General features: G+C 39.6%; 3 protein-coding genes across 4 annotated transcripts; 1 reads left to right on the top strand and 2 right to left on the bottom strand.

Moving 5' to 3' along the window:
• Positions 1-29: 29 nt before the first annotated feature.
• On the bottom strand, positions 30-9,828 carry LOC121740112 (sodium/potassium-transporting ATPase subunit beta-2-like). Of its 2 annotated transcripts, none has more exons than XM_042132804.1 (7): positions 9,638-9,828; positions 2,456-2,596; positions 2,073-2,192; positions 1,600-1,793; positions 1,306-1,407; positions 760-943; positions 30-503 (listed from the first exon to the last, which is right to left on the bottom strand). In XM_042132804.1, exons 1-7 carry the CDS (start codon positions 9,768-9,770, stop codon positions 394-396), a joined length of 984 nt encoding a protein of 327 aa, XP_041988738.1. In that variant the 5' UTR covers positions 9,771-9,828; the 3' UTR covers positions 30-393. The 2 variants fall into 2 exon arrangements, with proteins under 2 accessions (XP_041988738.1, XP_041988740.1); XM_042132806.1 differs by having other exon boundaries at positions 1,318-1,407; positions 9,638-9,827.
• Positions 9,829-12,606: 2,778 nt separating this feature from the next.
• On the bottom strand, positions 12,607-13,494 carry LOC121733331 (filaggrin-2-like). The gene has a single exon (XM_042123549.1). It carries the CDS (start codon positions 13,492-13,494, stop codon positions 12,607-12,609), a length of 888 nt encoding a protein of 295 aa, XP_041979483.1.
• A 4,970-nt stretch (positions 13,495-18,464) lies between these two features.
• LOC121733321 (cytochrome P450 4g1-like) lies at positions 18,465-24,900 on the top strand. Its single transcript, XM_042123541.1, has 9 exons — positions 18,465-18,519; positions 18,805-18,915; positions 19,907-20,089; positions 20,285-20,481; positions 22,956-23,013; positions 23,156-23,354; positions 23,475-23,626; positions 24,055-24,219; positions 24,740-24,900. The coding sequence occupies exons 1-9, from the start codon at positions 18,465-18,467 to the stop codon at positions 24,898-24,900; spliced, it is 1,281 nt and encodes a 426-aa protein (XP_041979475.1).
• The last annotated feature ends 81 nt before the right edge of the window (positions 24,901-24,981 follow it).

The raw sequence follows: 24,981 nt of genomic DNA, 5'->3' as shown, positions 1-24,981 counted from the left end.
TCGAGGGTACAAATGAAACACAAATGAAGTAAATCGGAACCAACTATTGCGCATTTATTGACTCACCGTCCACAAAACATTAATATTAAACGTTATTATTATAGTTTAAAATTTGAAATCTTAAGCGTGTAAACGAAAACTTTAACTCGGTGGCGCCCCCCGGCTATTCTAAAACGAATACAAATAAACGCCGACTATGTGGCTATCTACGGCGACCGGCCCGGCAGCCGGCGCGGCGCGGCCCGGCAGCCGGCGCGGCGCGACCTGCCGCCTGCGCGTGCGCAGCGTGCGAGCGCAGCGGGGCCCGGCGGATGGCAGTGTGTTCACCAGCCTTAATAGTCTAACTACGAAACAAAACGCGTGGAGAGTGGTGAAGATAGCGCGGTGCGGCGCTTAGGAGCGATCCACCATCAGCTCGAAGTGCACGGAGCCGCGCCGCTCGTACCGGTCATAGAAGATGTTCTTCGCCCACGCCTTGCACTCGATGTTGATGAGCACGCCCGCTGTTAACGTCAAACTTAGCGTTAGTGTATGTAGCACTCGTTCTTGTGTTACGTTAACTGAACCCCAGTGAGACTATGATCTTCAAGTTTTATGAGACGCGGTATGTTAACTTGTAGGATATTTGTGCCAATTTGATTTTTGTCTCATAGTTATGACGACTGAGACGAATAAACGAATTTAATCGATCGATGAAAAAAGCTGCTCCTAAAATTATCCATCACGTTATGTGATCTGGCAGATGAGTGTGGAACTCACTTCTGGGCTTCTCGAACAGCACGGCGACGAGGGGGCTGAGGTAGCCCTCCTTGTTGGTGAAGGGGTAGTAGTAGGCGGGGAAGCCCCGCGCGGGGATGTACTGGATGGGGCCGATGTTCTCCACGTCGGCCGGGTTCTCCCCCTCGCACGTCACCCACACCGTGTTGGCTTTGGGCTGCCCGGACTGGAAAATGAGGAGACAGTGAGTATGAGTGCCTAGAGGCTTCCAGCACTGGCCTTGAAGTAGAGCGAATTGGATTTTATAGGATCTGCCATATTTCACTGGTTTACTAGTATGATTTTTGCTGACAGAAAAATTTGTAGAAATGTTGGCATGTATAACTCCACTTCAACAAGGCAAACGCTGGTTTACAGTGGTAGCAACTAATGTCTATTGTTCTGTATCTAAGGAAGCAGTAATTTTCCTATGCGATGCTTGATGGTGTATGTGAAAGTGATGATAATGAATGTGATGATAAGAACCGTTTGTCCCCTTACCGACTGTATGTAGTGTCTGGTGTGAGCCAATCTGTTCGCTTAACTTACGGGGTAACTTACAAGCCCTTTGATGTGCTGCTTGAGGTCCTCGGGCATGGTGGCGGGCAGGTCCTCCGTAGTGTTGTACGGCGCCGGGATCCAGTTGAAAATCTGGAGAATTTGTGCATTGATGATTATAAAAAATGATATATTTTACAATTAGTGAATTAATATAATATATATTGAATTGCGATAGTTCGACTTTGGTTGACTGTAGTCGTGTCATGACCGCTTCTTGGATTAATCTAAAGATATCGTAGCTGTATCTTTAAACAATTTATCGTAAAAGTTTCGAAGGATCACCTTGTTAAGTTTGAGGAAGACGCACGGCCCGCCCTCCTCGTAGTTGTACTGGCGGGCGGCAGTGCAGGGGTTGAAGGCGTCGACCGGCACGTCGCACACCTGGCGCTCGCCCAGCGCGCTCGTGCCGAAGTCGCACGCCACGCGGTTCTCCGCGCCCGCCGCCTCGCCCGCGCCGCTGCCCTTCTTGCGGTATGCTGGAAACGAACATGACATGATTTAGCACCATAGTAATTTTCTAACTGCATGTGCATAACAGTTGTAATGTCGGTTGGGGACTAGACTGAAAGAAGAAGGGAGAAGATGAGAGTTTTGTAGCGCCACTTTGTGAGAACTACTTAAAGTAAACATTATTTCTAATGGCTAAACATTTAGAGAACATCTTAAAGCTTAGCCTTATAATTCAGCAAATATAGAGTCTCTTGGCTATCTATTTAAGATACTCAGAGGCATATAGACTGTACAAGGAAACTTACGCTCAAGGAAATCGTCGATGACCTGGGCCCAGCGAAGGACGGAGCCCTTGTCGTTGGCGCGGTAGTAGATCAGCGTGCTCTCCACGTTCGCTGATTCCGGCATCGGCCTGAAGCCCAGACCTGGAAGTGACGTCACAAGATATGGTCAGTTGTAGAGTCAAAATGAACATGTCCCTAATGAAATTGGTTACATTAATGACAATACCCAGCAAATGTGTAAAGCGAATGCAAGCACTATGAAAAAAAATTTTTATGTATTTAACTAGGTCACGCTTGAGGAGCTTTCATTTTAATTAAACGATGCCGCAAACACCTACATTAATTAATAGTATCGATGCTATGAGTTATGGGTAGTAAAAACGGTTTAATTCTAATATTATTACCTGGATTACTGCCGATCAAGGAGGCGTCCATCTGCCATTTGGGCATTTTGGAGTCCAGGGTCTGGTAGAAGATGGCCAGCATGGCCGCGAAGAATCCCACGAGAATGGCATAGAAGATCAGGTAGAAGAGGAGGATTTTTGCTGTAAATAAGAATGATATGTTACACAAATGTATTCAGTACATAGGTACGTATATATTATTTCATGTGTAAAAGGTTCGAAGAAACTTCTTTGACCTCAAATATCAAAGTATGCAGCTGATATAGCTCATCGGTATAAAACCTATTTTGCAGTCGTCGGAACAACTTAAAGGCAATATATATATATATATATATATATATATATATATATATATATATATATATATATATATATATATATATATATATATATATATATATATATATATATATATATATATATATATATATATATATATAATATATATAATAATAATAATATAATTATAATAATAACTAAGCCTGAGTTTTCACACTAAGTTAAGCTTAGGAGCTACCCGCTAGACTAGACAAGAGAATTCGGGAAAAGATCATTCATCTTGACAACGTTTTTTTTTTATTTTTTATTATGAAATAAGGGGGCAAACGAGCAAACGGGTCACCTGATGGAAAGCAACTTCCGTCGCCCATGGACACTCGCAGCATCAGAAGAGCTGCATGTGGGTTGCCGGCCTTTTAAGAGGGAATAGGGTAATAGGGGAGGGTAGGGAAGGGAAGGGAATAGGGGAGGGTAGGAAAGGGAATAGGGTAGGGGATTGGGCCTCCGGTAAACTCACTCACTCGGCGAAACACAGCGCAAGCGCTGTGTCACGCCGGTTTTCTGTGAGAACGTGGTATTTATCCGGTCGAGCCGGCCCATTCGTGCCGAAGCATGGCTCTCCCACGTTTCTGAATGCTGTGGACCGACTTGTCCTGATGGTGATGATGCTATGACTGTGCGCAGTAATTACGGTTGTCATGTCATTCCGACAATTAAGATCAGAGCGCCGCCAGACCTAGATCCTGAATACCTAGCTCAGAACTAGCGTTGTCTAAGCTACAACCTATGTACCAAAACGTGAACTTTTTTTATTGAATTTACTCTCAATAGGCTAGTGAAAAGTACAGCCTCTACATTCTGCTATGCAGAAACGCCAGCCCTTGAGTTGGGGACATGTTAGATATTATATTATAAATAATCGGCCATGTGCCGTACGTATTGAGCAAAAATAGGCTAAAAATTATGTTTTTGTATGGGAGCCCCCCTTCGATTTTAATTTTACTTTATTATTATTATTATTTATTAAGGTTTACATAATATATTTAAAGCCTTTGTGAAAATTTCAAGTGCCTACCTGTTGCCATTATTGATATCGAGGAAAAAGCACAAAAAAAATCACGTTTGTTTTATGGGAGCCCACCTTAATTATTGTTTTTTTTTTGTTTTCAGAATTTGTTGTTATAGAGGCAATAGAAATACATAATCTATGATAATTTCAACTCTCTAGCTTTTACCCTTCTTGAGTTACAACCTGGAGACAGATAGACAGACAGACAAACATCGAAGTCTCAGTAATAGGGTCCCGTTTTTACCTGAAACCCTGAAAATTGATAATAATGGTAATGACCGATGATGTTATTCTTTCTCTACCTAATATTTTGCCGTCGATAGCATTATGGGGACGTACAGTTTGACGATTTTCCTTTTTTTGCGGCGCCAGAAATAGTAAACGTCACTTACGTGTAAAAATGCGTATAAACTATAATGAGTGTCAGTAACGAGGTTGTTAATTAGTCCGGCCTACTTCACCACTTACGGCCGTCAGCGCGCGCCGGACACTTACATCACACACACTAATTGTATCACAACAATGTGCGAGATTAGATGGACGATGGGTCATTTGCATATAGCTAATAATGAAGCCTGCCACGGTGGTTTCGGTGACTGTAACCGTTTCTCTGCGATCGGGCCAGATACGCAGGAGTAGTTTTATAGAGTCTACGAGTGTATGCAGTTATACACAAGAACATCATTGCTTCCTTTCCTCTCTTCTTTACTCTAAAACTCCCGACCTCAGGCTCCGAGTCAAGAGCTACACAGAAATTTATTGTTATAGTACGAGTATAGCGAAGTGATTTTCTTGTGTTGAAACTTTAATAAAACTGAACACGCCAACATAATATTTCAGCAATGTACATAGTGATTAGGTCGGCAGGTACGTGTTTAGTAATTTGTAGTCAGGTGCTTAATGGCTTAGAATTCCCACGTGCTTAAAAATTCTGATTGGCTGACGGCGGTGGTGGGTCAAAAGTCATGCATTTGATCGATGCATTCGGCATGCAGCAGGGGTCACGGAGGGTGCGCGCTGCGGGCCGCGGGGGTCCGCGGGGGGCTGCAGGGGGCCGGGGGGCATGCGCAGTGGGGAAACCCCCTGACTCAGTCTCTGTCCCCGCCGGAAGGATTTCCCATTTCCAAATCGAAGTGGCTTCGACGATATCAGGAAATTTGGAATGAGTAGTATGGATAAGCAGGTAAGCTATAAATAGATAGCCGGAACGTAAGCCTTGGTTTGGAGCTGTGCCAAATCTGGAGTTGTAGGCGAGGTCTTTTCCAATATCTTTGGTGACAAAAAGCAGCGTACTATGGATCCTATATTTTGTAAATACTTATAAAAATGTAGGCCTTGTTTTGGATCGGAGCCAAAGTATTTTGGAGATGTAAGCGAGATTCGTTGCGAATTACGATGTCGTAGGTGACAAAAAGCAAAATTTTCCGAGCGATTTCTTTGCTTAAGGCAAATCTTATTACGTGAGCTGGACTCAATAGGTTTTAAGGTCATCGCCCCCGATGACAATGGCGATACATGAAGCCTCTTTCGAAAATCTAGAGTAAGAAAGAAAAGAAATAAGTTAAAAGGAAGATAATATTTTTATTGAAAGATGCAATAATAGAGTTGCCTTAGCTTTGAAAGATTCACCTTGTGATGCCCTAGCCTTTGTTATACAATGTACTATAATGCTGTTGACTGCTACAGCTGTAATTTACAGCTGACCATGACAACTCAAAGTGCACAGATCGGACCAAAGCCGCGGATCGGTCATGAGTGTTACAAATGGTTCTAGACATTGGAATAGACTATAGAGCACCTAAAGTTCAGTTAACTGTTGTTTAACCTTCAACGATATCTAAAGGAGTCTTAATCCTAGTTCCTAGTCACTTGATCTCAGTCAAGATCCACGCCGGCTGCCGACGTCCTTGGATCGATCACGCGAAGGACACGGCGCGCGCAATCCGCCTGCTCCACATTACCTCACACACTAATGCCAACCTTATCTATATTTTGATAAATTTTAAATTCGAATGACCTCATGAAAATTGGTTCCAATTTTAAATTCTATTTTCAGGCGGATAGGTTAAAAAATTGATTGCGTAGCAACACGCCATTATCGCGGCACAAGGGATTTCCTACGGCGATAATACCTTTTGTTTTAGCGCGAAACGAATGTATTACAATAACGACAACAGCTTATCAACTCCACATTCATACATCGGAATAAATTAAAACCGGATAAAACAGCAGTTTCTGAACATCACAACCTACTATATGTCATGGTATTACACCTGTTAGTAGTAAATCATAACGTCTTCTAATGTTTTCAAATTAATCTTTTATAATAGTTATGTTACGGTTATGGTTACATAAGTTTTAAGAAGGTTTCAAGTTGTTAGCAGTTGACTGAAGATAATCCACATATAACCAGATCCTTTAGCCAAAACGTTTTTATCGCTTCTTTACAGAATCGCGATCAAAGTGTATGGAATTGACATTAGCGTTCGTTAATATGAGGTTGACGTTCGACTCGTCTAATGTCAATTCCATATAATTATTTTGATCGGCGATTCTATAAAAAAGCAATAAAGAAAACGTCTTGGCTACAGGCTCAGTCTCTTGGAGTATCAGGATTCCGTAGATACCATAACGTTCTTTTAGTATAGTTATTTTTTACTGCTACCTGCATCAAGTCTTCATACAGTATGTCAGTATTGTTTCGCTGAAATAACATTATTTAATGGAACATAAAGTATTTATCATTAGCCATCGTTCTAGGTCTACTCGAAAGGATGCAAGTTTTCGAAAATTTTAGCGGCCGACACCAAAATCTAAAGGTACTACAGGTTGTAGCAAAACAAAGCGACAATATTTTAGTGTCCTAGGTCTGTATATTGTGTTCCTTTATTCGGAATTTTAAGCTATTCCATAACTTTTATCACGGACTTTGAGCGCGGCGACCGAATCAAGAAATGCCGTAATGAAAAAACCTAATACACCCCTACACCGACAACTATGCTGGTCGGTGCGGCGATGCCAGACTTCGGCACGGTGTTTGTGTGCTTGCGACTAGACGTATGCGAATTACAATTGCATAATTTTATAGATAATGCTATGCGATAGCTTTGCCGCGGCAGTCCCCGATGCCTCGCGAATTTTTTTGTATATTCGGAACGGAAATATTGATGGAAGATGTACCTGAATATAATCACAGGCTAAGTTGACGCTGCTAGGGCTTCTGTGATACAAACAGCGGACTTCGGTAAATAGCAAAAGCGTGGGTAACGAACGTACATTGTATGGTTTCTGACATATGATTTTGAAATACTTTAGATTTTCCTACATTAAAATGTTTATAATATATAAATAGGAAAATCAGAACAAAGGAATTATAAGAAGTTTTATGCATGAGCAAGTCACAGTTTTATGTAGAGAAAGTTGTAGTGATTAAGTACTTACAATATATTTATATATTATTATATACCTACTTTTTAAATTGTCAACATAAAAAACTTAATAAAGCAAAGTGACCTACCCACAATAATATGCGTTGATGTCATAAAAAGTTTATGGACATAAGTGTATCTAAACAATTACTTGGCATTGCTTGCTGTAGAAAAGTCCAGATTTATAATTATTATGTTACATGACGCATTAATATTTTAATTAATAAAGTTTTAAATTCCCTTCCTACATACACACAGCAGTGTTATCAATAAAGTCCTAAAGCGTAAAAGTTATCAGACAGCAAATTAAAGTCATTGGACTTTTCGGATAAGCCTCAAAATGTTACTATTTAGTGAAATTAATTACAATATTAATAAATCAACATAATATTTGTACTAGCAATAATGTTTAAAGTTTACAGCAAGCAGGCTGCAGGCTGCAGGACAAAAGATGCGCCCTAAGAATTAATGAATACTTATTAAGTACTTAGTTATCTTTATTCGTTATATTTTCTTTGGTTATCTTTTCCCCGTCTCTGACCATTGTTCTACTTCTCAACATAGATTGGTTGAAGATTCCAGTATTCAAAATGCATAATAATTGTATTTCTTAAAGCTGATAAATATGATGATTATTATCATAAAATCATTATACGTGGGAGAGCCATGCTTCGGCACGAATGGGCCGGCTCGACCGGATAAATACCACGTTCTCACAGAAAACCGGCGTGAAACAGCGTTTGCGCTGTGTTTTACCGAGTGAGTGAGTTTACCGGAGGCCCAATCCCCTAATACCCTATTCCCTTCCCTACCCTCAACTATTCCCTTCCCTTCCCTTCCCTACCCTCCCCTATTACCCTATTCCCTCTTAAAAAATCGGCAACGCACTTGCAGCTCTTCTGATGCTGCGAGTGTCCATGGGCGATGGAAGTGGCTTTCCATCAGGTGACCCGTTTGCTCGTTTGCCCCCTTATTTCATAAAAAAAAAATTGTTTGTATCAAATTATTTTTTTCATTTTTGAGAGGTCACTCACGAGCACGATGTGAGCCCTTCAGTTCAGACGATGGATCAGACGTGAGGACGCTGTGAACATTTATGAGGTTATATCATGGTTATATAATATTATCTACGAAATACGAATTAATAAAAACTATATAATATTATGAATAATTTCAGAGAAAATTGTAATTTGTATTGTAACTGAACTTTAGTTTGTCACGCCGATTAACATAAATATGGTTAAGTGCGAAGGGACACTGTTTAAATTGAGGTCGAGTCGAGTCGTTCCTCAGAACAGGAAAATAAGAGTCGTTCCGTTCCGTTATTATATTGGCCGTAAGTAGCTACTTAGGGTTTTCTTTTAGGAATCTGAAAAATCATACATAGAAATACAAGTATCATTGTTAAAAAATATCAATTAGAATTATTAAACCATCGGTTCTTATTATATCCAGGATCCCAATCAGTCTATCTTATCATAATAGGTACATGTCTTCCTGTTTATTTCATTGGCAATGTAAAGATGTCGACAAATCCGTGTTGACCGCACCCTTTCTTTGAAATCCTTTTCAGTATCCTTTTTACTACATTAAGTGATGTAATACAATGTTACTGTTGAAACTTAAACTTTTAACTTGAATATTAGTATAAATCTTGTAGGTTGTAACTTTTCATGAAAACCAATGCAATTTTGAAACGACTTCAATTATAGTTTTAATTTCATTGAATTGCCTTATTTCTCATTTTGTCATTGAAACAGTAATCTTTGATAAAACAACTATATGAGGTTTCAGTGAAATGTTACACTTATTCAGATGTTATACTGAAAATCAGTAAGCGGCCGCCGGTTCAATCAGCTCTATCGGAGCTCTATTAACTAAATAACTGCCTTTTAATTGTTGGTGCACGCTCTCATTCAATATTCATCAACACCGTCAAGACATCATCATCATCAGCCTATTACCATCACCATGATCGTATTCTCCAGATACTGAATGGCTCGCAGTGCCTAGTGTTATGTAATGAATTATAACGCAAAGATGTCTGATGAAACCCTCCCTTCTCCAGTTCTGGGAATAATTAATTAGGTATGGGGATGTTACATAAGAATGTAACTTAAAATAGCGATGAAACTTAGAGATAACAGTTAAGAAGTAAGGTATCTTGAGCTAAACTAAGACAATAGTAGCGGGTGCTCACGCCTTCTCTAATGAATCTAAAGTTTACAACAATGATCGCCCCGACCAACTCAACCCCAGTGTCGGGTCCACCGAGCCCAACGGTGGTCTTCGGGCACCAACATTTCGAACGTTACGTAACGTGCAAGGACCACTCGTCGAAGAAGAGTCACTAACCTCCAGCATCTCTCTGCGGTACCCCGCTTTTCCCTCCAAAAGATCACTCACCCCAACTGGATCCCGTGCGGCCGAGGAACTGCCCCGTCTCCGAGTTGTATAAGAAGATCCTGAAGGACTCCCATTTCCCTAGGTCCGGCGGGGGGGCGTAGTACTGCTCGGTGACTTTAGTCTTGTCTGCCATGGTCGAACGCCTAGCCGGACTGCGGTGCGGGATCGATTGTGCGCGCCTTCGCCCTCGCCGCCCCCGCCCCCGTCTCCGCCCGCGCCCCAACCCCTTACGTAACGATTACGTAACGTGCGCGCGCACCAGCCCCGAGATAGACCTCGCGGGGAGGGTCTAGGTGCGCTGGTCCATAATTAGGACTACCGATATAGACGCTGCGCACCGCGCGTCCTTATGCGGAGGCAGTAGAGCGTCGATTGGGGCAGCATGCACCGTACCGCTTGGTACACCGGGTTGTTTTGCGAACTTATTAATAACGAGAAATTAATCGAAGATCCATAATATTGTAAACCTGGATTAAATATAGTAACAGTTTCATTGTTTTCTTAATCGCTTTGTCACGATTTGGGCTAGCAGATTTTTATACCCTACGCAGCTACGATAACGTATGGCCCGTAAAATTGAAGTACATAATATATATAGATTTCAGATCGTTATTAAGATACAATATAATTCATCAGAAATAAATCTACTACAATATCATAAATAACAATTTAGTAAGTATGTAGTTATTTAAACTGTTTGCTACTCATTTTTACAATCTCACAAGGATTGTTTGTGCCATGATCAAAACCGGAACAAACACCGCGGTGCAGTGCCATCTCATAAAATGTCACTTAGACTTTACAGAAAACTGTATCACACCCATGCCTTCCAGTACTTATACAATACATAATAATTATCTTGTATGTATACAGAATGGCATGAGACATCCATGATCCATGTATAATTTTGCATACGGTTGAATTTTATCACTGGTGTCATTCTAATGACGTATTCGCATCTATGTCCACGCACCAAATCATCCTTGTAGCTTTGTATGTATTGACATTTGAGTTAATTCCTCTACGCTACCAACTCTACATTAAAAACAGCGCCATCTATCCGTGCAACGTATAAGCCAGTTTGCAGCGCGGCTACATGAGCTGTTTCGCGATGCAATGTGTGTTCTCAATGGCCAAGAGCATTTTCGATATTTCTTTGGTCGCTACTCGCTAGGGGGCAGACCCAATTCATATAAACTACCGTTTGGGGGCGTTTCAAAAACTCTTTTTAATTAAGAATTTTTGTTCACTTTCCACCTGCCCACCAGCCATCAAGAGCTGCTATGTATGAATGGGATTTTTCACAAGCAAAACCCCTCATTAAGACTCCTCCTCCTCCTCATTGTGGACCTTAAAAAGGAATATAAAGACACTCCTATAGAAACTCTGACGTGAATTTATGATAAAGTGTGAACTAATTTGAATAAACTAAGGTCGAATTAAAAAAAAAAAAGAAAATATAAAAAAAAATTCAGACCATTGATCCATAGTGTTAGTAACAATTTGACTTAAAAACTATGTTAGTACACTTATGTAATTTACAATTTAATAAATAAAATTATAAAAATTAAGTCTATGATTGACAGGTTCATTGAGACTTCATAACATGAATTTCAATGAACCTGACCCACAAAGACTGAATCTAGGCTTTCACTAACCATCCTCAGGACTTTGTTCGAGCTCCCTCGCACTACGTTTACTAGTGAAGCGACCTTTTTCCTCATTAGTGCATAAAAGTCATCTACACCGGCATCTGCAAACATAACCGATGCACTACAGTAGCGAGGCAGCCGGAACAAAGCCCTGAAGATGTTGTTGTACTGAATACGCAGGGCATTGTAAGGCTTCTGTGTATATTTGGCCCACAGACTGCCCGTGTAAAATGTCTGGCAATATGCTTTAAAAAGAGTGATCTTAATTTCAGCTGTGCACCGAGCAAATCTGTGTGCCAACATATTGCTACGAACTGCCAATGCCCTACGTTCCCTTTCCACATCAAATTCATCACACAAGTTTTCAGTGACTACTGCAGCATGTCCCAAGTATTTTAACTGTGTGACACGGTTTAAAGTTTCTGAGTTTATGGTGAGTGGGTGTATTGTGGAAGGTCCTTTATTTTGACATTTAAATAACATAAATTCACTCTTTTTTGCATTATACTTTAGACCGTGTGACACAGCATAAGACTCGCAGGTCTTCAGCAGTACTCGAAGTCCCCCAATCGAGGGACTCAGCAAAACCATGTCGTCAGCATAGCTAAGATTATTATTTACACACACATCATCGATAAAGCATCCGACATGTGTTTTGCTAAGCTCCTCGATCAGGTCATTTACATAATATAATATATTGAACAGACGAGGAGAGGTTAATCCCCCCTGTCTCAAGTCACATCTCATATTTTAAGCTAATGAATAATAATAGAGCACCGGGAAGGGACAGCTAATAGTTTTTACCCCTGCAAAATGTACGCTTCCTGTGTCTGCGATTTTCTGAGCAATCGAAATGTTTCGTACTTCCTATGTACTTAACCGCTGGTCTTATAAAATAAGCGCCTGTTTCGCCACTTTTTGATAAAGTGCCGGATAGGCTATCCACAACTTTTTTGACAGATTCTCCATACTCTATCTGTCAAGTTAATTGGTGCATAGCTTATCCGGCACTTATCAGAAAGTGGTGAATGTAAGTCTTTAATTGGAAAAATTACAATAAACTTTTATCAGTTCTTAAACTTTATTAATTAATATTAAAATAAATAATTACAATTAGCTAAGCTTTTGTTCTTAATTATTATACAACATTGATACAAATAATACTCACAGCAAAAAAGTTCGTGCACAAACATTTAAACAAGTCTGAAGTCACTATTATCTTCAGGATTATTAGATTTGCATACGTGTGTGTCGTTGTCATCGAAAGATGCTTTCATTTGCAACTTGATCATACAATGTTCAAATCCATTCCGCATATTACTCTATAGTAACCATTTCCTGTTTGAGTTGTACCGGGTCGATCATCTCACCCTGGGGTTTGGTCCAGGGGTTGCACACGCACGCCGGGCCCTGGCCGCTCCCCACCTGACCGAACTGTCCCTGGTACTGCCCACCCGTCTGATAGTTCTGCCCGAATCCGTTTTGATATTGATTCTGGTATTGCCCGTTTTGGTTTTGACCAAATTGGCCGTTTTGGTTTTGAGCGATCTGGCCATTCTGGTTTTGAGCGAATTGGCCGTTCTGGTTTTGAGCGAATTGGCCATTTTGATTGAATTGTCCATTTACATTTTGGCTAAACTGCCCGTTTTGATTGAATTGGCCATTTTGATTTTGAGCGAGCTGTCCATTTTGATTTTGACCAAACTGTCCGTTTTGGCTCAATTGACCGGTTTGATACTGATTCTGTCCACTTTGACCTCCCTGCCCCCCTTGGTACTGGGCGCCCTGGTTGACGTTTTGACCTTGCACCTGGTTGGCCGGGAACTGCTGCGCTGGGTTTCCCTGGTACTGGTTGTTGTTCTGATTCCAGGCGAGGCCTCCACCCAGTTGGTACTGGCCCGTGGCCTGAGCATTGAGGCCGCTCGGGTACTGCCCCGGTTGCGCCTGGCTGAAGCCCTGCGGGTAGTTCTGGCCCTGGTTAGCGAGGCTGGCCTGGTTGTAGCCGTGCTGGTAGCCACTGGCGTACTGCCCCTGGCCCTGCAGCTGGAACTGCCCCTGCAGCTGGTTGGCCTGGCCGTACTGGTAGGCGAGGGGCTTGTTCTTGTGGTTGTGCACGATCTCCATGACGCCGCCGAGGATCTTCTCGGGGATATGCAGGGCGCCGGTCCGCGCCTCCTTCGTGAAGGCGGCCGCGTGACACAACATCGCAGCCTGGAATAAACATGGGATATATTTAGAAGTTTCTAGGCATGACTATCCTATGATTTTAAAGCATTAGTAGTACCACAGATGACAGAATACATATTAGTTTAACAAGTAGTACGTCAAGTCAGTAATATTAATATCTAGTTTAGTTGATGTTTTACCTACTTCTAGATATTTTTCATATTTTTTGGTGATGGAGTAAATATTACCAATGAGTGCAGTTTTTGTAAAGAGAAATTGAAGACTTTTTGACTTACAAGTATACATATTTTAAATTTGTCCATAATGTTGTAGGAAATGGTCTTCCGCAAGGGTTCTCAAGTTTTGGCAGCCGAGGGCTCTGTGTCCGGGTCACGATTGCCGAAATGTTGGCAAGGACACACTTATATACCCACGGATTATGCGTGGTCACACGGTGATCAGCTGGAGCATAAATGCAGCGGAATAGGGTTGTCACCTGTTGCAAATCTTAACAATATCAATTTTGACCGTGTCTTCAGCTGAAGACATATTTTATTATGTGTTTATTAGTTTTAGTAATAGTTATTACTAATTCTGCTTACATCTTCTTTTGTCAAAGTGGAACTTAATTTGGTGTATTGTTGATAAGTTATCGAGTTTATTTTAAAATATTTTTGTTCAAGTTGTTTTAGGTGAAAATCGTGTAACAATTTTCAGAATTTTCCCTTTGTATATAAATTCTAAAAAAATATAATTTAACATTTAATACGCACTCGCTTGTTATTATATTTTCACTGGTTTTTATACCTCCTAGGTTTATGATGTAAGTACTAGTTTAAGTATACTAGGTGTTAAATAATTTTTGGTTACATATAAGTAAGTCATTTTGTTAGTTGTATGGTGAAAAACTAAAAATTAAAAGTAAGTAGACGAAAGTATCAGAAACCATATTATAAGCTTAGATATAAAGTTAAATAGTTGTATTATTTAAAGAAAGTTACGATGCACAGCCCTAGAGGATGAGTCTTCGCATGATTGAAGAGCTGCGAGAACACGGCTCGCGGCCGGCGGCGGTGGTGTAGCCCGCCCTTGATACGTCTTGATGGAATACCGCTACGTGCGCCGTAGGGCTGGCCACAACATATCGAAACAAAATATTATTTTAAAATTTTACACTTGGCGTCTACGCTCTATATTTGTAGGTTAGTGTATGGGTCTGTCCACATGTCCATGTTACGACGTCGTCAACGTGGAACGGTGCGGTAACGTGGCACGGAACGTTGAAGTGACGTGAAAATTTACGTGACCGTAACGTGATAATGCACGTCACGGTGTAGCAACATTTTAGGTCTCTTTTTTCTTATATCTCTATCTACGTCTTCTTCAATAGCAGAAGCAAAATACGTATTGTGCGGTCCATATCTAGTGCAATGAAGAATGTAGCAGTTTTACAAAGCATGGTTACGTACAATGTTCCTACATCGTGACGTCCATTTTTAAGTTACGTTGACGTAAATTTTCACGTCACGACCACGTGCCGTGCCACGTTACCGTACCGTTCCACGTTGACGACGTCCTAACGTGATTATATTATATCGATATCGGTAGGTTGCGCGCGCATCACTAGTCGGCGATTGTCGGCTGCGCGCGCGCAGGCCGGCCGCCAGGGTCTCGATTCTCGTGTTATGTTCCCTCAATTATCGCGCATGGCTGTCGGTGCGAGAGTTATCGCCGTAACCTTATTTCCTTTCTGGAACTGATTTTATCTTGATATCCTCATGATCCGATTAAGAAACGAAAGCTGGCGAATCCCTGATGAGTGATGACTAATTTTAACGAAATCATTCGTTTTGTGGTTTGATATATTATTTAGGTTTGATATAGTTACTTAGGTTAAATTATACTTAATAAATAAAATATAAATATATTTTTTATCTGTTATTATTTTTAGCAATATTCCGCGAAACAAACTTCCACCTTTAAGTAAATGAGTGTACGCATAGGCATGCGTACAGCACCTCCCTCCTCCCACACTGCCTATGCGTACACTCGCATCCAAGTACCAAACACCACCACCACACAAGCAATAATGTTGGCAAATCCGTGCAAGGCCCCTCAATACCATGCAGGTGGAAAACCTCGACGCGCATTTCGCCCTAACTCCGGAGCATCCTCAGGATGTGGACTCTACGAACAACGTCCGTCAAGTGCCGCCACCGTTTTGGCCGGTGGCGGCACTCATTTACTTAAAGGTGCATATTTTTTATCACCAACATATTTTGACTTGGGCTGGCCTAGCAATTAATTAATTATTGTCTACATTATACCAGACACATAAAGCCGCCAGAACATAATGGCCCACAATGGCCCACTGCAGGCCATCGCGAACTGAATATATAATATTATATTATTATAATAAATAATATTATCAAGCCATAGTAATCCTATATTAATGTAGTCGTATTAAAAGGACCAAAGTCTTTGTTAATATTTAATTTGAATAATTAAATTACTTTTGGTCGTATATTGTTGATAGATTAATTTATTATTGTTAATTATTAAATTATTATGAAGGGAGAGTATAAATTAAAGGAATAATAACAATTATATTGATAGAATAAACATTATAATATTAAAATCATGGTATCCTAAGCTGATTTTATTTTAATTTTTTTTATCCTTATTCGTTTAATTAAATGTACTTAATATACGCAAAAATATTTTTGTACCTAGTGCCCAAAGTGTTTGCAATACATAATTATCGCCTTCCCTAACCATTCAAAATAAAAATTTATTTTTGTGTCGCGAATATTCCGCTTGGGTGAGCCACCAGGAGTAATTTTAATACTAATTTTAATAATGAGTTATTTAACAATGTAGCGTTTTTGTGGATGTAAAATATCTAACAAAAAACGTGCAGCAAGTCGCCTTCACAGTGTACGATTAATCGCACGATCTGTATTCCTACATAAAGCGAGGTCATACACGCATACTGCAGCTCCTTTGCGTTGCGTCTCTACGCCGCCGCGCCGTGGCAATGAGGGTTGTTGAAATTATATTTGCCACCAGGTGCCGCTATGTAGCCTTCGGGTTTATCGTGTCAAATAAACACATTATTGTGGCACTTTTTTTTTGATCGGGCGTTGACCCACCAAACATTCCCACTACTGTATCTCCTGTTTCGCCAAGATCGACAGCGATATCCAACCACGAAAATATTTTGATACGATCTCCCATGCCCGAGAGACATGCTAAAACTGTCTTGGGACCCACAACAAACTAATATGTATTCTGTGCCCGCAACGAAATTAATCAGAAGAAAATTATAGGAGGAGTACGAAGAATTCCTATTTCCCTCCCCATACAAAGCGGGAGACAGCACAAAGTTGCAATGACAAGTTGCAAAGTCAAAGAACTTAAGGCGAAGCACCACGGAAATAAGGTTAATAATCGTGACATATGACAGCCGTAATTTGACACGATAGACCCGGAGGCTTCATCGCGGGCCGCGGCACCTGGTGGAAAATATAGTATGCGGTTTGAAGCTCATTGTCCGCAAGTAACTGCCAAATATTTGCAGGGCTGTAAACTTTAACGAACATAAGATGAGGCGGAACAGACTAATCATGCATTGTTGCATTGGCAACGCGCGACCGACACAATACAAGGGTTTAGGGTCAATACCGCCTTTAGGGCCAATAATTCAGACCACAACACGTTACACGACGCGTAGCTGCCTTGACCGTGAGAGAGAGACGTCTTGCAAGACTCATTGAAATCTATCAATTCCATATTATAATCTTTAGAAAAGTATCTCACGGCAGCTGCGCGTCGCGTTGCGGTCTGAATTGACCCTTAATTGTGCTTTCGCACGTGTCGCTGCAATTCATCTGCGTTGCTGCCTTCCAACGACACAAAGTTAATGCGCAATGTTACATCGCTCTTGGCCCAAGGGAACTCCTACGACATGATATTCTATACGATTTATCGTATCGCGTATAATTAATAGTCCTTCTGTCAATACACAATGATCCTACCAATATATATTACTCCCATGCACAAATATATTTTTAGTACTTTGGTTATTCCTAAATATAAAACCACTTCAGTATTTTGTTTTTCCAAACGTAGCTAGTAGTAGTCATATAATAATTTTTATTATACTCTGCTTTTAGATGGACCACTGGATTATCAGCTGTGGCCTGTTAGCTGTAATATACGCGGCTCTTTCTTTTTTCAAATGGCGGAAAGGGCGCCATCTTGTACATCTGCCAACTTGGACGTATCTGCCGATATTTGGTAACATGCACTATTTGATCGGCAATGACGAATGTAAGTATAAAATACATATAATATTTTTAACTAAAAAGTAGTTTTAAATTACTTTGACCTAAATGTTGATTCAGAGCAGTTGGCAACTTAAGTGTGACTATAATGCTACCTACTTATAGGTAAATTAAAGTAAGCCGCTAACCTTACTCCTGAGTTCTGAGTGTGGACTGTGGGTGGTGGGGGTTAGCCGACAGACTCAGACATACCTAATATTGAGTTAAGGTTTGGTTAACTCAAACCTTACTCAGACCTTACTGCGGCACTCAGAGACTACTCAGAGATAAATAAATATTAATTACTATTATAATTGAACCCAAGTAATTTTGACATAACCCTAATTAAACATAATTTGTCAAACACTTCATTAAATTTTAAATTATGTGTCAGTAATTGTTCCATTAAAGAGGTCGTTAAATGGGTAATCCTATAAAACTGAATCTGTTGTCAAAATGAGATTCGTTAATTCGTTAAGGTAAGCTAACCTGAGACATGAGTCCAGAGTCGTTAGGTTAGCGACTCAGGAAAGGATCTGTCCTTTCCTAAAGGACCTAATTGGACAGATCCTTTCCTGAGCCGCTAATCTATTCCTAGTTACATGCGTGACTAGTTTTAAATATAATAAAAGGCTTGGTCATTTCGTAGATAGATTTCGACGTTTGACGGAAATTGGTGACATTATGGACGAGTCCGGTCTGCCGTTCGTGTTTTGGGTTGGAACTTGCCCGGCAGTTGGTAAATATTGAATTTTGTTCTCGCTGACATGCATCGCATGTGTATAGGGAATCCTATGTCCATTGTACATTATATCCTGTACCTCTTCGAGATCTACTCTATTATTTTATGGTTTTTTTATCAAAATATGTATCTTGCGACAGCAATAGATCAACAGACAGGTTGTACAATTTTTGCCTGTTGCATTTCTCGCCGTCGCAAGATACTAGTAGCCATGCCGTTCTATAGTTTTAGTGTGAAATAGTATCATAAGTACCTACAAAAAACTTTTGCATTATGTTTTAGTGATATCAAATCCAGAAGACGCCAAACTGGTGGCCAACACTTGTATAGAGAAGCCGCACTACTACAGATTCAGTCGAGAATGGGTCGGAGATGGCCTTATCACTGCACCAGGTACAATCTTAGAAGAAGAAGAATGTTTAAGGGCGTTCGCTGCGTTAGGGTTGATTCAGATCGCAACGCGACGCGTAGATGCATTTCTAAATTAGTATGGATTTGACAGATTCGCAAGACGTCTGACGCAATTGAAATCTGTCAAATCCATACAAATTTAGAAATGCATCTACGCGTCGCGTTGCGGTCTGAATTGACCCTTAAGAAGATACACCAGGGGCGAGAGAAATTGAAAATAGGTATTTGAAAATGTATTGCTGTCTCACCAATCTCAAGTCACCTACCGCAGAGTGCGATAGAGACAACACGACGAAAGTTCTAATAAAAGAACAGAAAATCTTCGATTCGTTGTTCGCTGATTCCTTCTCCAAAACTTAACCGATTTAAGTAATTTTTTCATTAAGAATTAAAGCAAGGCTTGAGCTGTGTTCCTGTTTTATTTTTTTGTATATTCTAGCCAGTTTTGTTTTCTGGGTGTTTGAACACAGAGGAAAATCTGGCCATTTTTTTGGGTTTTTGGACGTTCTTATCTTTTTTAATAATTAAATTATGAAAAAAAAGAAAACATAGGGACATGCTAATAGTGGCCATAGATATTTAGAAAAAAAATCATAACTCTACCGGCATTATCCAGGGAGGAAACAGGGGACAGCGTTTGTATGGAAAAACGGCGGTGTGGAATCCTCTTGACCCATAAGAGGATACACCAGGGGCGAGAGAAATTGAAAATAGGTATTCGAAAATGTATTGCTGTCTCACCAATCTCAAGTCTCCTACCGCAGAGCGCGATAGAGACAACACGATATACTTACTCTTGTATATCGTGTTGATTATTGCTCGTTTAAAGATATAAGATTATGCGAATTATAATTGCCTAAGTTGATAAAAAGTGCTATGCGATAGCTTTACCGCGGCAGTCCGCGAGTGCAACACATATTTTTTTTTATTCTCTTACCTTTAGCTTGCTTTACTTACCTAATCCTATTTGTAGGTCATATTTGGAAGAAGAGCATCAAGATGATAGCCGGGACCTTCTCGAGTCCGGTGGTGACCAACTACCAGGCCATCTTCAACCGCCAGGCCAAGAAGTTGGTGGAGACTCTGAGATCGAAGGTCGGCAGGCCCTTTGATGCCAAGCAGACTATAGCGCTTACTACAATAGATGCTATCTGTGGTGAGAGAACTATTTCTTTTTCTTAAATCAGGGCAAAAAGGGACAAATATATTATTCTCAGACAGCTACGCTTTGAAACTTGCTAGAGATCCGCCTTCTCCCGAAATGTTGCTTTCGGTTCCCTAACTGCTGCTTGGTACGACTAATCTATATTCTGTGCTGCTGCTTAGCGTACCCTGATCTTGTAATTTGCAGAGACAGCGCTAGGAGTACCAGATATTACTCAAGGTGTTATAAAAAAGGAGTACTACGACACTTATGTGAAGACTTTGCAGAAAATCGTCGATCGTGGACTGAACATATTCCATCATCCCCAATTCATTTATAAGAATACAAAAGCGTACAGGGAATATATGGAACACGTGAAACTGCTGAGGGACGTGTCAGGAGAGGTGAGTGAAAATACCAGGTTAATTTCGAATACAGGCTGAGTTCTTATAGTCACAGAGAATAACACCCACAACTAGCACCAAAAGCGAGACAGACAAATAGACAGACAGACGGAAACAGGAGCCAGCGCGCGCTATACGGTATACCTAAACTGAAGTCCACGCGGACGTTACGCACGCACGGCAACAGCTAGTACTTAACTTACGTCTTACATACATAGGTTGGGGAAAAAGATTCTTCGCATTTAATATATAAAAAATCAAATGGTTTTTATATAAAGTTTATTAACAATTGACAGGACTATACGGCTGATACATAAACACCTCCCAGCCAAACTCCCGTAATTTTTGCTAAGTGGCTAAAGATGTGTGAGGTCTAGAGTTATCGTGGTGAAAAACCACACCCCTTCTGTTGATTAATTTCTGCCGCTTTCTCTCAATCTTCAATCTTGCTTTAATCTCAGTTGATCACAGTACAGTTCAGAATCGATGGTCCTGCCTGGCGGTAACAGCTCATAATGAATAATGCCCTTCCAAACCCACCACACACTCAGCATCGCCATTCACCTTGTTGCGAGTTAACCCGGGTTTCGCCACAGTCTGTGAAGCCTGACCGGCCTTTGACCACGATCTTTTTCGCACGCGCTTATCGTACGTGATCCACTTTTCATCACCAGTTATCAGCTTCTTCAAAAATGGTTCGGTTGTCGTAATAAAAAATCACAAAGTTTATTTCAGTAAGCTCATGAGGCACCCAAATATCGAACTTTTTTGTGTACCCAGCTTTTTTCAAATGCGCCGAAACCGTTTTGTGGTCAATCCCCAGTTCTTCAGCTACATCGTAACTACTAGTATGCGATCTTGCTCCACTTTTTCAAAAATGGCATCAGTTTTTTCCGTAACATGGTGACCAGAGCGACGTGCATCTTTGATATCAAAATTTCCGGATTGAAAATGCTTAAACCAAATTTTGCGCTACTTTCACAGATACTGCATCAGGTCCATAAACATCACAATGTTTTTTCCCGGCTTGTGTTGCATTTTTACCTTTTTTGTAATAAATTTTTAAAATGTATCGAATTTCTTCATTAGAATCACCAATTTTAACAATAAGAAAAAATCTCACATTTACCTAATTTGAATTGGGAATTGTCTTCTGTAAAATTAAAACTTTTTGATGATACCAAAATCAGTCAGATACAATTTAATTGGTATAGCCCAAGAGATTTTATGACAAGTTTTTACTGTATACTAAGGTAAAAGCACTAATAGTAGACTCGAAACTAATAGATGACACTTACGACAAAAATACCATAAAAATAAGAATTACTCTAATTTTTTCTCAACACTATAAATTTTATAAGCTTCTCAAGCTATCTGTTGATGTGAAAAAATATATTTGGGACGCCTTCGGGAACAAAATTTTAAAATGGGATCAGTTTTCGTAAATAATGTGACACGTCAACAAGCGCTCGGCAATTTCTTAGCAAATAGGTTAAGGAAGGCGAAAAGTTGCACGTAAGTTTTGAATACATTTATTTGATTTTTTGTAATTTCTATTGATTTCATTGGATTAATGGTCATGTTGTTTATTTATGATTTTTTTCCATTTTCCCTAACAATATAAAGGATGTCTACTATTAGTTCTTGAAAATGTAAAAAACCTAATAGATGACATGGATCTCATCTTTTAGTTTTGCAATACATACTAAAGTTATTTTGTTGTTTATTCTACTGCAAATATCACCACTATTCTCTGAAAATATAATTCTATTAACAAACTAACAAATTAGAAGTACTGTACCTAAAAATGGACATATTAGACCTTGTACTGATCTAAAAATCGATTGCTTAATTTTTTAGCAGTAAAAGGAGAGCTGAGAAAAGAAAGAAGAAAAAAGAAGAGGCAAGAGAAGCATGGAGACTAAAGACTGAAAATAAATTTACTAGGAAAGAAATATGAAAAATAAAAATAAGAGGAAAGATAGTTTCAGAATGGAAGAAGAATGGATAGAATCTGGAGACAACGTGGATAATATTTCATATGCATGTAGTTACTATGATGAAGTAAATGAAATCTTTAAAAAAATCGGCAAATAAAGACCTAATAATAGGAAAAATGTAAAATGTAATGTAATGTTCTATGTCAACTATTAGTTCATATTGGTGTCTACTGTTAGTGATGTTCGTTTTCTGTGATGTCATCTATTAGTTGTTATGACTAAGTTTACAAAAATACCAATAATATATATTTTTTATTGATTTGTTCAAGAATAATTATAATAGTTTTATTTTGTAGGAGTTACTGAAGACATGGAAGAATTTATCAATCCTCTATTTTCATAAATATATATTTTATAACATTCAAATGTTTTATGTTTCCTTAAAGCGTCTGCCATTAGTGCTTTTACCTTATATTGCGAAGAGACTAGTATTTTTCCCCAACCTATTAATTTACTTCAAAAAATTTATTTCAGGTAATTCGGAAGTTAAAACAAAATAAAAAAGATACGGAAAGTACAGAGCAGAATAACGGTGAGTTAAATAATTAAAAAGTATATGTAAATGTTTTTTTAAATATATTAATAACACTGCACTGTCAAATATTTGATTCGAAATATTTTTCGAATCGGACTGGAATTGTTACCGTCCAGTGATGATCTACACTGAATTTCAGGGGTGCCATCAGGAGTTCGGTCATCTTTGGACATCTTAGTTAGTCTGAGCAGAGACAACATTGACATTACAGAAGAATACATCCAGGATGAAGTGAACACATTAATTTTGGCTGGACAGGAGACGGTGGCCACCGCCTTGCATTTCATCTTTATCATGATTGGCAGCAAGAAAGATATCCAGGAGAAGCTGTTTAATGAGTGAGTTTTATTTCCCTAACTGCTTCCGCTTCCGCTCCTGCTTCGCCCGCGTTGTCGCTTATAAAACAAATATAACATCTATACACATTGTTATACAATATTGTATAATATTGATTCCAGGATGAAAGACATATTCTGTGATACGCGACGTGATGTGAGCAAGGATGACTTGGAGAGGATGGTGTACTGCGAAGGAGTCATATGCGAGACCCTCAGGCTGTACCCTCCCGTACCCATAGTGCTGAGAAAAGTGGACACAGACATACAGTTGAGTAAGTGTCCATGCACTTATTCTTAATTTTCTTTTCAATGTATGAGAGTCGAAACTTATTGCGCCTTTTATTAGCTGCAAAGATGTTGAAGTTGTATACTTAGCGTCGGTGTTTTCCACGAGCCAAAACATTTTTGATTGTACCACTGTAGGAAAATCCCACGCGTCATTCAACTACTACATAATATTGTATAAGGATTCTACGGATAACGAGACAATGACAAATAATCACCTTAGAGTTTAAAGAATTTAGAATTCGTTTGTTTTCTAAATTGAAACGGAACGGCTTGTAAGCCGTATGATCGAATGTATTCGATAATACCGGGCTCAGAGTTTTTTCTACTGAGCGCTGGTAATCTCCGGAAAATATCGTCCATCCAAAATGTCGCTGACCAGAAAAAAAATTTTACCAAATTTTCACCGTTACAGAGGATTGCCTGATAAAGGAAGGCACGTTTTGTGTTTTCCATGCATGGGCTTCTGGTCGCTCGAGCCAGATTTGGGGTCAAGACGTTTTGGAGTTTCGTCCAGAACGCTGGAGTGGACCCACACCCCCCATATTGGCTTTTAGCATTGGCAAAAGATCATGCATAGGTAAGTTTTCGGGTAAAAGACCGGGTGATTATACAGTATGCTGTGACAGCAATGCAACGGTCGTTTGTCAAGATATTTGCTGTCTCTAAAAGCACAATGCTTTTTTATAGATAAAAATTCTTGAATTGTTCTTTTGCAAAACTATTTTGCATTTTTAGCTTAACTTTGATAACGGCAACAGCCCTAATTATTTATTAGTGGTTATTAAATTATACAGGACGTAACAAAACATAGTGATAATAATACTTCAGGGGTTATGTACCATATGCAGAGTTCACTATGAAAATAGCAGGGCAAGCACCGCAGGCCCCAGCGTCATTAATTTTTTCATACAAAATTTTAAAATTTACTTATTCTTTTAGCACTGCTACTTTCACATTAAACCCAAGTATTACACTACAACTACAAGTACAACACTTAGTTTTGTTACCGCCTGTATAAATAAAACTTCATAACATTATAATACACACGAAAAAAGCCTTTTTCGTGGATTAAGTAATTAACACATTTTTTTTTTCAGGAAAGCGTTACGCAATTCAAATTTTGAAAACCATGTTGGCGTACTGTATACAAGACCTAGTGTTCAAATCGAACCCGAGAGACCTGAAAGTCAAAACAGATATCAGCTTGCGAACGTACGGTGGAGATTTGATAGAAGTTGGACTAAGATATAATAAATAAAATAACATGTTAGTAGTTTTGTCTTCTTCTAGCTTGCAAGTTGCAACTCGATACCTGAATATAATTCAATTATATTCCAGG

This window comes from Aricia agestis, chromosome 1 (assembly GCF_905147365.1).
Source record: "Aricia agestis chromosome 1, ilAriAges1.1, whole genome shotgun sequence".
Taxonomy (NCBI): Eukaryota; Metazoa; Arthropoda; class Insecta; order Lepidoptera; family Lycaenidae; genus Aricia; species Aricia agestis.
The sequence above is the reverse complement of the archived record's forward strand: the minus strand, read 5'-3'. Positions and strand labels throughout refer to the sequence as shown.

Bases quoted from the DNA above. Each gene is read 5' to 3' on its own strand.
- LOC121740112 (XM_042132804.1), bottom strand. From the start codon at position 9,770: ATGGCAGACAAGACTAAAGTCACCGAGCAGTACTACGCCCCCCCGCCG. The intron at 2,193-2,455 runs GTAATAATATTA...CGTCACTTCCAG, and splicing joins CTTGATCGGCAGTAATCCAG to GTCTGGGCTTCAGGCCGATG. The intron at 944-1,305 runs GTAAGTTAAGCG...CTCATTTTCCAG, and splicing joins AAGGGCTTGTAAGTTACCCC to TCCGGGCAGCCCAAAGCCAA.
- LOC121733331 (XM_042123549.1), bottom strand. From the start codon at position 13,494: ATGTTGTGTCACGCGGCCGCCTTCACGAAGGAGGCGCGGACCGGCGCC.
- LOC121733321 (XM_042123541.1), top strand. From the start codon at position 18,465: ATGGACGAGTCCGGTCTGCCGTTCGTGTTTTGGGTTGGAACTTGCCCG. The intron at 18,916-19,906 runs GTACAATCTTAG...TCCTATTTGTAG, and splicing joins TGGCCTTATCACTGCACCAG to GTCATATTTGGAAGAAGAGC. The intron at 20,090-20,284 runs GTGAGAGAACTA...TGTAATTTGCAG, and splicing joins TACAATAGATGCTATCTGTG to AGACAGCGCTAGGAGTACCA.